The sequence below is a fragment of the Populus nigra genome, chromosome 18 (assembly GCF_951802175.1).
Source record: "Populus nigra chromosome 18, ddPopNigr1.1, whole genome shotgun sequence".
Lineage (NCBI taxonomy): Eukaryota > Viridiplantae > Streptophyta > Magnoliopsida > Malpighiales > Salicaceae > Populus > Populus nigra.
The window spans coordinates 4,323,842-4,336,617 of NC_084869.1; the positions used below are offsets into that span (position 1 = coordinate 4,323,842).

The 12,776-nt window shown below is 33.1% G+C and overlaps 1 protein-coding gene across 2 annotated transcripts; it reads right to left on the reverse strand.

Annotated features, from left to right (window-relative positions):
- Positions 1–1,127: 1,127 nt before the first annotated feature.
- Positions 1,128–10,831, reverse strand: LOC133678186 (disease resistance protein RPV1-like). Of its 2 annotated transcripts, XM_062100419.1 has the most exons (8): positions 10,251–10,831; positions 6,722–7,829; positions 5,692–6,084; positions 3,879–5,453; positions 3,192–3,795; positions 2,234–2,482; positions 1,917–2,028; positions 1,128–1,340 (listed from the first exon to the last, which is right to left on the reverse strand). In XM_062100419.1, the coding sequence occupies exons 1-5, from the start codon at positions 10,724–10,726 to the stop codon at positions 3,265–3,267; spliced, it is 4,083 nt and encodes a 1,360-aa protein (XP_061956403.1). In that variant the 5' UTR covers positions 10,727–10,831; the 3' UTR covers positions 1,128–1,340; positions 1,917–2,028; positions 2,234–2,482; positions 3,192–3,264. The 2 variants fall into 2 exon arrangements, with proteins under 2 accessions (XP_061956403.1, XP_061956402.1); XM_062100418.1 differs by lacking the exons at positions 1,128–1,340; positions 1,917–2,028 and having other exon boundaries at positions 2,143–2,482.
- Positions 10,832–12,776: the final 1,945 nt, after the last annotated feature.

Sequence of the window (12,776 nt, forward strand, 5' to 3'; positions counted from 1 at the left end):
ATTTGATTTTTTTTCCATGCATATTTGGTCTCTATTTTTTTTATTCTGATTTATTTTTATTTTTAATCATTTTTTTAATTGAATTATATTTTTGATTGCATCCCTCAATCTTTTATTTTATATTAGATTTGATCCTTGTTCTTTTATTTGCAATTTATTTTTTCTTTTTTTATTCGAACCTTCTTTTTCAATTCCATACCTCGACATATTATTAATCAGGATCTTGTTAATCAAGAATTTGATTTCATGATTGTTTCAATTTTTTCTTCTATGGGATGATTAGGACCTCAAGACTCCGGTCATAAGTTTGAAAGATTGGCTCGGTTGGCTTAGGTCTTTTTGTAGGTCCTTTTATACAATTGATTTTTTTTTAATTTCATCCTTCTATAGGATTATCATGATCTCATATACCAGGTCATGCGTTTCACATGTTAACCCATCTTGACTCGAACCAATTTTGTTTTTATACTCAATTTATCAGTTGTTGTATTTTTTTAATTACATTATCAAATTAACCAAGATTATTGAATTCAATAAAGCTAATATATACCTAATTTTCTAATTTCTCAAACTTCTTTAAAAACTTTGATGTCTCCAAAGCATTTTATTTTTACATTGAAAAAACATTTAGTCCAACCTATTGCGTTGCGTGTGCTCCCCAATCTAGTGTCTACTAGGGGTGTTCACGGTTCGGTTCGGTTCGGTTTAGACTAAAAAAACCAACCGAACCGAATTTTACTATTTTGGAGAAATATTAATCGAACCGGACCGGAAACCGGTTCAAACCGAGCCGGTCCGATTCGGTTAAATCCGGTTTTTTTTTGGAAAAAACCGGAAAACCTAATCCCTTCATGAAATCCGATTTATAAAAACAAACTTTACTGCTTCAGCAAAAGTGAAAATGCCAAGGTTCAGACAAGACAGAGCTCCAATCAACTGCACTTCTGCAATTTTTGTAAGTGAAGCATTACATTCAATAAAACCTACTGATCAAAGTGGTGTTGTTCAAAGCTTCAGATTTCAAAACTTCACTTCTATCTCCAAATTAAAACTACAGCAGTCACTTTGTGTTCATATAAGCTGGAGCTATCAAAGATTCAGATCATGATTCGGACAAATGTTACTAGTGAAGTACAAGTGATGCCTCTTAATTTCTAAGGCTAGCAAGTGCATGGTTCATAGAAGATGGTTAGACCACATTGAAGAAGATTGAAACTAAACCCATATTTCAAGACACCAACAAAATGCAAGGGAGCAGGACTAACGCACACCAAAACATAGCCTAGAAATTTACAGTGATACACTTATCAATGGAGGAGCCTTGTTGTTCTGCTGCAAACCTGCAAGTGAAGAGAGAAGCTTGAGGTTTTCTTCGGGAGATGCATAAGGGAGAAGAGGAAGGATGCAAATTGAAGGAAGAGAGTTAAGAGACACCGAGACAGATACGGAAGGGAGAAGAGGAAGGATGAAAATTGAAGGTGAAGGAAGGGCATCTGTGAAGAGACAGATGCGGAAGGGAGAAGACAATAAATCGTCTTTGGCTCTTTGCTTTTTGGTGTGGGCGGCGGCTTTTCAGTTCAGAATTGAATTAGGGTTAGGCATACTGAGTTACTGTGGTATTTATATTATCGGTTCGGTTCACCGGTTTAAGTGGTCAAACCGGAACCGAACCGAACCGGCCAAATTTTATGGTTTTAAAATCGGTTTAATCGGTTTTTTATCTCGGTTCGGTTTTCTCGGTTAATTTTTCATCGGTTTTCTCGGTTTTTTCAGTTAATCGGTTTTTTTGAACACTCCTGATGTCTACTATAAAAATAGCAGACTGACTATCAAGAGATGAGAGATGAGAAAAGAGAGTGGTGAGATTGTTGACTAGCATGCTAAGACATGGTAAAAAAATAGCTGCTAAAATACACCTTTGAAATAGAAGGAGCTCGTTTGCATTTTTATGAGCACTTTCAGATCCCCATACTTTGAGTGGCTAATTTGCAAGCTCTCAATCTCATTTGATGATGAACTCGATCGTCTCTGCGGATAAAAATATAAATCATGGTACAGTTTTGAGAAAGATCAGAGATAAAAACTCTCTTCACCTTTCATATTTATAGGAGTTTAATTAATAAATTTAAAGTAAAGTTAAAATTCTTGAAATAAAAATTACATAAAAAATTATAAAATTATTATAATTAAAAGTTTTCTAATGATACATACATAAATAGGCATGCATACATACATGATTATTACCCTTCTTCTTCTTCTTCTTCTTCTTCTTCTTCGAATGATTGGGACATATTCCTCAATCCAGCCACAACTAAGATAGCAACATGGAGCATTTCAGATAACATCAACACAGCCAGCAGCAAGCAGAGAAGTTGTCTTCCCAGTACGTATTTAAGTCCTGTCTAGCATCCTCAGAGCCCGATGTAAGACCTTACATATGAATTAAAATCCAATTCTCATGGAAGACAAGACCTTCCAAGTTCTGCATTTTCACCATAGGTGCAAGCATTAGATGAACTAAAAGTATAAATGGACGTAGTCAGGGACTAACTTGTTAAAAATAAATTGGATAGACTTGTACTTGCAAAAATATTTATATCAGTTGAGATAATTCAAGAGACTTAAAAATATATACATCTTTAATAGAAGACACTTTAGATAAATACTTTAAAATTAATTCCAATACTCTTTTAATTTTAAAAGTCTAAAAACTCTTGAAATTTGAAATACGTTGCACGATCATCTCGTCGTGACTTGTTAATGGCATCTCATTAAGAGTTCTCTTTTCTCTTTTCATGTGTGGTGTCTCTTGTGCACCATCTTTTCTTGTGCAAGCTTAAGTTTCTTCTCTCTCTCTCTCTTAATGCAAGGTCTCAATATCATCTCCTACAACTAATTTTTCTTCCTTGGATGTCATTTGTTCATCCACAATCTCTTGGGATTTCTCCTTTTCTTCTAAACATGCTTTAATTTCTCAAACTTCCTCAAAACACCCTACTAGATTTTACTTTTAAACGAGAAGAAGTCCCTATAGACTTGGATTTAAACTTACGACACTCATTTATACTACTTTAGATAATTCAAGAGACTTAAAAAATAAATATATCTTTAATAATTACATGCATAGACACCTAGAAGAACTAAAATATACTTTCAATAAAAACTTCAAAATTAATTCCAACGTAACTTACAGATTGCATGGCATGTTTGCTGAACTTTTTGATCATTCATTCCCTTCAATATCGTGCACGTTGTCTTTCAACTTCAACAAACTTGGTTATCTTCTTCATATGAATTGAAAAAATTGGCCAGCTTTTGTGATACAGATTGTTGACTTTCATCCAACGATTCTTCATTTCCATCATAATCATCGTCGTCCTCATAAACCAGGAGAATTCCACTCTTCTTCAGCACAATCCCTTCAATCACCGGTGGATTTCGCTTTCTTACCTGTATCTTACAGCCATCTTTCAACATTGAAACCAAAGGTTGGATATTTGAATATCGACATATGTGAATTTGATCCTCATTGATCTTTGGTATTCCCCGTAAGTATAATGTGGTGCTGTGGATAGGTATATTCTGATCAAGTACAATGGCCTGAATGTCTGGTATAAGTGGGGAATATCTCAAGTGCTCTGGTATCTCGCGGTCCAGAGAGACGACAACACTTACAATCACAGCTTTGATTGAACGATTATTTTGCTCGGAAAAGTGAACTACACTTTCTTGAGAAAACCAATCTGGGAATTTACTCCCAGGCATACTTAAGTTGCGAATATTCCTCAAGCAAACCTGCAATTAAAAAAAGAAGAGGCAAAACTTGTCAATCACTCTAAAACATGCACGTATAGCGGTATAGGTACAAGATAGAGAACCTTGGATAGTCTTCTCTTCACTGTCAAGGAGCATGCCTTGCAACTGCTCATGTATAACCGTTTCAGGAATTTCAAGCATCCGATGCCAGGAATGTCCACCACTTTCTCGCAATTTGTGATGTTCAGCAACGTCAACCTTTCCAAGCCTGAAACATCTGATATTGTTTCCAATCCAAAGCAGTTGGAAACATCCAATTCCTCTAAACTTGGGGGAAGCGGAGGGAGAGACTTCAGCTCTTCACAATGAGGCAGGAGAAGCTTCCGTAGAAGAGAAAGGCCATATAAACTGGATGGAAGGCTGCTGATATTGTTGTGGCCCAGATCCAAGATGTCTAACGATGACAGTTTCTCAAAATCATCAGGAATTTTTCCAGATATTCTCCAAGCACGAGCATTTAGTTCTTCTAGCAAGGAGAGTCTTGAGAAAGAATTTGGAAGGACAACCAACTGTTCTTGTGTTCTGAGATATTCAAGCGGATCTTTTTGCATTTTCAATATCTTTAAGCTAGAGAGATTTCCAAAATTTTCAGGTAATACTGTAACAGCAGTCTTCTCCATTAGCAAGTGGCATAAAGACTTCAAATTTCCTATCGAAACAGGAAGCTTGTGGAGCCTTTTACACTCATCCAATCTCAACATCACAAGGTTTTCCAGCCTCCCAAAGGATTCAGGCAACTCAGTAATATTACAACCAAACAAGTTTATAGTAGTAAGATTCAGTATGTTCCCAATTGCTTCAGGCAATTCTCTAAGAGATGTGCACTTCCTCAAGTAAAGCTTCTCAATCATTTTCAAACCACGAATTTGCTCTGGAAGTTCTGATATTGATGTCCCATCTAGCTCAAGTTCGCTAATAGAAGCAAGTCCTCCAATTGAATCAGGCAATTTGCTCAGAAAATGACACCCTCCAGCGAATAATGTCTTTAAATAAGGTAATGAACCTATTGCAGCAGGTAATTCCTTGATTGCACTGCTATTAATTGAAACTTCCATCAATGACTGGAGATTTCTAATGGATTCAGGAATCGAAGTGAGTGACTGGCACCGCATTAAGCTTAGTTTCTCAAGGTTTGACAAAGATCCGATAGAATCTGGCAGTTCTTCAACTGCAGAATGATTGAGAGAGAGTTCCTTCAGAGAAATCAGGTTTCCCAAGCGTTCTGGCAGCCTTTTTATGAATTTGCAACCATTCAAACTAAGCTTCTCAAGTTTTGTAAGGCGGTAAAGAGATTGGGGAAGCATAGATATAGCAGTTTTATCAACAAGAAGTTCTTTCAAGGAATTCATGCTGCCTATGTCCTGTGGCAATTCTTCTAATTTTAAGCAGTTGGAGAGAATGAGATTCTGAAGAAGTCTGAGCCCAGAGACATCACGTGGAAATTCAACAAGGTTTATGCATTCATCCAAGTTCAATTGAAGTAAGGTCCTTACATTCCCCAGTGATTCATGAATCTTGGTCAGTTGTATGCAGCCTTTAAAATCAAGCTTTTCCAACTTTTTACATCCAGATAAATCAGGACTGGCCTCGAGATTATAGCAACGTCGAAGATTCATAACCATCAAGTTCTCAGCCACCTAAAAACAAGAATATTTCAATCGCAAAAATGGGTTAAGAAAGAAAAACAAAAACATTTCCTATAACAGCAGATCCAAAGAACTTCAATGACTTGTAACAATAGTAAAATTGAGAATATCATGAATCATATTCCAATAAAATCTCACTTGGGCAAGACTGAAACAGGATCATCCTGGGTAGTTATTAATTAAACATATTCGTTTAAGCTATTTTACGAACTAGATAAGCAAAGCATACCTTGTTCCTAGTCCAACCCCAAACTCGTTGAATTCCACTCTCCGATAGATCTAGCACTGCTAGTTCATGAGGAGCATAATCAGAAGTAAGTTTTTTCAAAGGACAATTTTTCCATTGTAACCACTTCAGGCTAGCAGGAAAACTTTTGAACTTCCCTTTCACTTTTGCATGATTGATTTGTAGGAGTCTCAAATTAACCAATGATTTCAAGGCTTCAGTGTCAAGTATCAGCTCTCCCTCCTCTGCTCTTCGTTGAAGAAACAGCTTACATTTTTCAATCAAGTAGTCAAGTGCAGAACTCGGATTAAGTGCGCTAACCCAAGAAATATTTTGAGTTCTGACATAATTATTCTTTTCAAAGTCAAGGATTAAACCTTGTACATGTCTTGTTCCCTGTTTACAGTACCACAATTAGGAAAGTGGAAATCATGTTGTAATGTAACGAAAAAGTAGAAGCAATCTAGCAAACCATTAAGGTTGATAACATATGACCGTGGACAATAAAAAAACACCTTCCTTATCTCCCTCACTGAGAATAAAATTTGTGAAGAAATCACATTGAGGGTTGCATTCAGCATCAAGGGCAGCTTCAATTCTATTAAATTTAGTTTCCACCTCACGTTTTATAGGTAGACACACACATACTCATCTTTCATAAGATTCTTCAGGCATGCCCATGAATCACACTAGCTATGTGTTACCTGAAAACGAATTTTTTGAAGCTCCTTGGCAACACACACACACACACACATATATATAGACACTGACTAATATGAACACTGACTGATATAGAACAACATGCGTCACTACTACAAAAACACAGTATAGAATTACAACATGATGGTAAAGAAATATCAATATGCAGTATATTTCCTGAAGTTACCGTTTATTCCGATCACACCTTCTTTGTGAAATTATGCGTTGATGTTTAGTACTTAATTCCAAGATGTGCACATGCACAGTATAGAACTACTTAGTGGCGTACAAGACTGTCAATAGCAGTAAATTTTCAAGAAGTTATGACTTTCACCTTCTTGTGCTTCAGCATTGTTATGATATCGCCGCGATCCCATAGCCTACTACGCATACCAGGATCTAAAAGGTTTTCATATCGAACAATTTGTCTTCCCATGTCTATAAGTTGATCATGCATCCATAATTCATAATCTCCACCAATTTTAATGAGACATTTTACTGTCAGAACTGTGATTGCTGTCTCAGCCCTAAAGCCACAACCATTCAAAATATCAATAGCCTCCTCTCTCTTCATCCTCATTTTAATAAACAAGCAAGCAATGTCAAGGAATACACACTTTTCTTCATCATCCAATCCATCAAAACTTATTCGTAAGACATCCTGAAGATTACCGGGTCGAATTTCTCGCAATTTTTTCAGGACATCTTCCCATTTCTTTATCCCTCTCTCATTAAACAAAGTAGAACCAAACACTTCCAATGCCAGAGGAAGTCCTCCTGTGAGAGATACAATCTCCTTGGATATATTTAGATATTCTTCTGTGGGGTTATCTCTTCTAAGTGCGTGATAACTAAAAAGTTGTAAGGCTTCCGAGGAACCTAACTCTCTTACCTCGTAAAACTCGTTCACAAGATGTTCAACAAGAACATCTCTGTTTCTTGTGGTAACAATAACTCTACTTCCTTCACCAAACCAATCTCTCTTTCCTGCTAATACATTCAGCTGGTTTACATCATCCACATCATCTAAAACAACCAGCACCCGCTTCTCATGACACAGCTCCTTGATTACAGCAATACCATCATTAATATCATTTACAGGAGGCCTGTCTGGGAAAAGATCACCAAGAAGCTTGTTCTGCAGCGTTACTAAACCACCATCTTCTTGAGAAATATCTTTAATGTTTGAGATGAAACAGCGACTTTCAAAATGACCAACAAGTTTATTGAAGAGAGCTGCGGCAAGAGTTGTTTTACCAATCCCGCCCATTCCATAAAGTCCAAGAACTTGTACGCGATTTGATTTATCATCTGTGAACCTCATCTTCAACTTTTCTAAGCGGGAATCCAGTCCAACCGTATAAGTAGCTATACCTACCGGGGTTTTTCTCAATTCTTGCAAAACCCTATTGACCAATCGCCGAATCAAATGATCTTCTCCGCTGTAATAAGCAAACACAATGATAAAACATTAGTAACGTTAGCTATTTTTTTTATATAAAAATGAGGTGAGAACTTTACATAATTGCAGTGATAGTAAACCCAACGAGTTGCCATATAGGCTTTTGAAAACTGCGTGTCTGAAGGCTTCTTTTAGCGTGTAATGAGCACCTAAAGCTGTAACAGACTTCAGGCTACTTGGCACTTCTTCGTATAGGCTTTGCCATTTCATTTTCTTTTGATAGTGAAATGACTTGATTCCAAAAAAAAAAAAAAATACATAGCTGGCTAATTTGCAAATTTCAGAATTTCTGAGATGATAGCTAGATTTATAAGGAAACTCATTTCTGAACTTGTGAAATATAAAAAGAGAAAGAATTTATATAAAATTTCATGAAATAAAATAATTTCATAAATGGTTAATAACTTTATCTTTACTAAATAAAATTCAATAATCATTTAGCAATAACATAAGTGGATGTAATATGAACAACTAAAAAATGTAGTTATATTTTGCTCAAAAATAGAAGTGATACATCAAGTATGTTTATTTTTATTTTATTTTTTGTATTTTGATTTTGATATATTATTACAGGTTTTTATTTAAAGACTAAAATGCTGGATAAGAAACAAGTTTCATATTTGTCTGGCATTATATTCTATTTTAAATTTCAATGATTATTATATAATATAAACAAATTAAACGTGCCTAATCAAAGAAAAATAGTTTGAATACGTGAGCTTGAGACTTAATTTTTTACCTTGTCATGATTAACATGTGCTAAATTTGAGTCTGAAAAAAATTAGATGAGTCAAGTTTGAGCACATGTTGTTAATTATATATGTTCTATTATATCTAGAATGATTGGTATATTTTGTTATAGTTTAAAAAACAGAATAGATCAAAACAAATTTTATCTTGCTTAGAATTTCAACTTGTTCTGTAAATTTTGTCTAAATTCTAACCGAAACGTTCTGGTTCTGTTTTGGCCATTCCGTTACGGCCAAATAATGTTCTTATTTAATTTTCTTTTATTTTTAATTTTTTTTCTAGTTTTATGGTATTAATCATATCTCTTAATCCAATCGTTGGATCAAACTAAAATCATACGAGGAGTCTCCTGACTTATTATTATATCTTAAGTTAAAATTTAGGGCAATCAAAGTTTAAAAAGTCTTTGTAAGACTACCGATGATATTTTCATAATTTTGGTCAAATTCTTAATTTTATTTCGAAAGGTTATTTTTTAGTTTGAATTTTAGTTTGAATTTTTCTCGATTTCATCATTCAACAATAAATTTATTGAGAATTAAACTTTCTAATTTATTTTGATTTGCTTTATTTGGGGTTATTATGGTCTCATAACCTAGGGCATGAATTTAAAAGTGAACTCAAGTTGACTCGGGTCGATCTAATATATTGTCGTTTCAATATTTTTTTTAAAAAAAATATTTCATCTTAATTTTTATTTAATTAAACTATATTTTTACTAGTTGTTCAGATTATCTTTGGATTCATCGAGTCAATCAAGTCATATCGGTTTAACTTTGGATTCATCGAGTCAATCAAGTCATATCGGTTTAACTCTCATTCTCTTACTTGTATTTGAAATTTGAATTTTTGAATTGCATGATTTCAAGGTAATTTATATTTGGATTTAAATTGAAACGCAACCCCGAAACCACATGTAAAAATATTTTGAAATCATAATATATCATTCTAATTCAAATTCAAAAAACAGAATCAAAACTATAACGAATTAACAACTTTGCATCAAAGCTCAGCTCAGCTTCATTTATTTGATATTCTAAGCTTTATGTAAGAACTTAAGGACAAAAACCAAGGGGCAGAGCCAGCGGATACCCCCACACACCCCTTATCTAACATAATATATTTGATACTTCTTCTTACAAACCTTTAACTTAATTCTTGTTAACAGATGATCAATCATTCTGGTTCTTTTAAAAGAAATTGGTTTGATCATTTACTATAACTTGACATATTTAAATATTTTTTTCTCTACCATCTTGTAGGAAAAAATTATGCCCCTACATTGCGGGTAGGTCCCAATAAATATTAAATGAAAGTATAAATTGAATAGAATTATAAAAATATAAATTTATGGTCTACAATATAAGTGGATGAAAAAACAAGAATAAAATAGTGCTAAATTTTTTTTAAAAAAAAAAAAAAAAAACTCGGAAGGACATCAAACCCCAAGCATTTATCATCTCAAGATTTCTTTACCCCTCCCCCTCACAAGACTAACATTTAAACCCAGTTTTTGGGTTAAATGTTCACCTCCATGAAATATATCCTAACATTTTTGAAAGTTCAATTACATTTCAAAAATTCAATATCCCAAGGGAAAGACTTGGTTTTAATTGTACTTATAAATAATTAAAAATTCAATTAACATCACCTGTTGTCAAAAACGAAACCAGAAATGCCACCAACTTTATTCATTGCTGCTCTCCACTTCACCACCTTATCATCTCCAAACCTCTTGGAATGACTCTCAAAATCTTGCTCGAAAGGACCCTTCTGTCTTCTGACATTAGATGGGTCAACTTGGTAGAAAACAGGCAGGATCAGCCTCCTCAGCTCGCATATTCTTGCCAGCTCCTCGAGACACCAATGAGAATTGGCATACCTTGGTGAAAGAATAATGATCGATGAGGCTGAATCTTGAATTGCCTCCATTAAAGTTGGAGCAATCTCATCTCCCTGAATCATTCCAGAGTCATCTAAGAAGACCCTGATCTCTTGCTTTTTTAAAGAATCGTAGAGATGTTTGGTGAAGCTCTCCCGGGTGTCTTCTCCGCGAAAACTTAAGAACACATCCCAGTGGAGCCTCAGCGCTGCCGGAGACGATGAAACTATCAGGCCGTTGGACATTGTTATTTGGTCATATTGTGGGTTGCTTTTCCGTTCGGTTCTTGTTCGGAGGTTTTCTAAAGCAATGTAAAATTCCGTCCTACAGTACAGACATCATTGAGAAGTGACATAAAGAGAAAAGGTGTCGGTGTTAAAGAAAAAGAAAAAGCGTACATAGGATGGTTGGAATGGCTATATTTTAAAATATTTTTTATTTAAAAATATATTAAAATAATATTTTTTTTATTTTTTAAAAATTATTTTTTATATTAACTAATTAAAATAATTTAAAAATATTAAAAAGATATTAATTTAAAGTAAATAAAAAAATATTAAATACTTTTAAAAATACTTTTAAAATGTAAAAAAATAAAACAGGAAGTTTTGCAATTGTTTTTCTATTATTAATTTTTTTTTTTTGAGCTTCGAATTTCGAAAGCTGAATAACGGATACAAAGCAAAATCAAATGGCACAAATCCTAAAATGCACACACGAAATATTGGAAGAGAAAAATAACATAAAAAACAAAGAAACAAAAAATTATAGACAACGCCGATATATTATCAAAAAATACTAATTTTGAATATATTATTTTAATATTTGTAAATAGTTAATTATTTCATTACAAAGATTGTCCTTAAATTGGATTTGAAGATCAACAGGGTATCTTTAGAATATTTGTTGAGACTTGAGAGTTGTCTAATGCTCAGAATCAATACATGTTGATTAAATATATTATTTTATTTAAATATTTGATTTTATTCTTTTTCAACACATTTCAACACAAATTAAATCTAATTAGCTATTTAACCTATATTTCATTACTGGTTGAATAATTTTTTTTAATTCAAAAAGATTGAATATAACAGCATTCCCTATGCATTTTTTAACATAAATATCTCAATTGTAATTTCAATAGTTCATGGGTGTATTTAATTAAATAAATCTTAAATTATTTGTAAACCGAAATAAAATTTGAAATTTAATTCCTAACCAATCAAAGTTAAACATTCAAATTTATAATTCGGGTCATGAACTCAATTAGGTTCAATAATTTTATTATAATCTTTTATTTTAAGTAAATGCTCAAGAAATTGAGAACCAACTAAATATTGCAGTATTTTTTTAAGATCTTAATAAACCTATAAATATCAAACTCAAATAAATTATGTTATTTATTTAAAAATAAACAAAATATTAAAGGATAAAATTAAAAAAAAATAAGAAAGAAAAATTAATAAAGATCAAATTGTGAAGGATTAAATTGAAAAAAAATTAAAAAATTAAATATAAATAAAAAGAGGAAAAAAGACTTAGGTGCGGCCTAGCTTACCCAACATTTTTGGGCCTAAAAGGAGCCTAGATGTGTAGGCTTGGAGTAGTCCACGCACTTGGGCATGCTTATTTATTTTTCTTTATTTATGGGGTGTACGACATCCTATTGAATTTTTTTTTCTTTTTCATAGGGTGGGCAACCTATCATCCACCATTAAAGTTTTTGAACAAATAATTGTAAACAATGTATCACATGTTCTGCTTATATTTTAACTTAAACAACACCCTATGCATCTTGAAAAACCTATCAATGGACTCAAATCCAAGAATCACTCTAAAAACCCAAAATAAACTCAAAATAAGAAAACTTTCCAAGCTTAGATATATCATCTCATACAGGGTTAAGGAAAAATAATACCTAGGATAAACTCCCCTCCTCGAATGAAATCTATTGACATAAAAAAAAAAATCGTGTTCTGAATCAGTGTCAATCAAGACATTCTTTCCACCACTATAATTCAACTACTTTCTTTTTCTTCACTCAAACCAGTGATAAAAAAATAAAAATAAAATGAAGTTCTGGATCAAAATTAAATTTTTAAAAAATTAAGAGACTGAAAGTTTATAATTCAAAATGTTTTAGGAAGAAAGTGAACATTTTTTCTCCAAGCTTGAAACAACCACCCCTTTTCTCTATTTTTTTCACTTTGATCCTCTATCTTTAAATAATTTTTTGCCTTGACAAATTTGTTTTAATTAGCCATCAATTTTAGACCATAAAACTATATATAATTG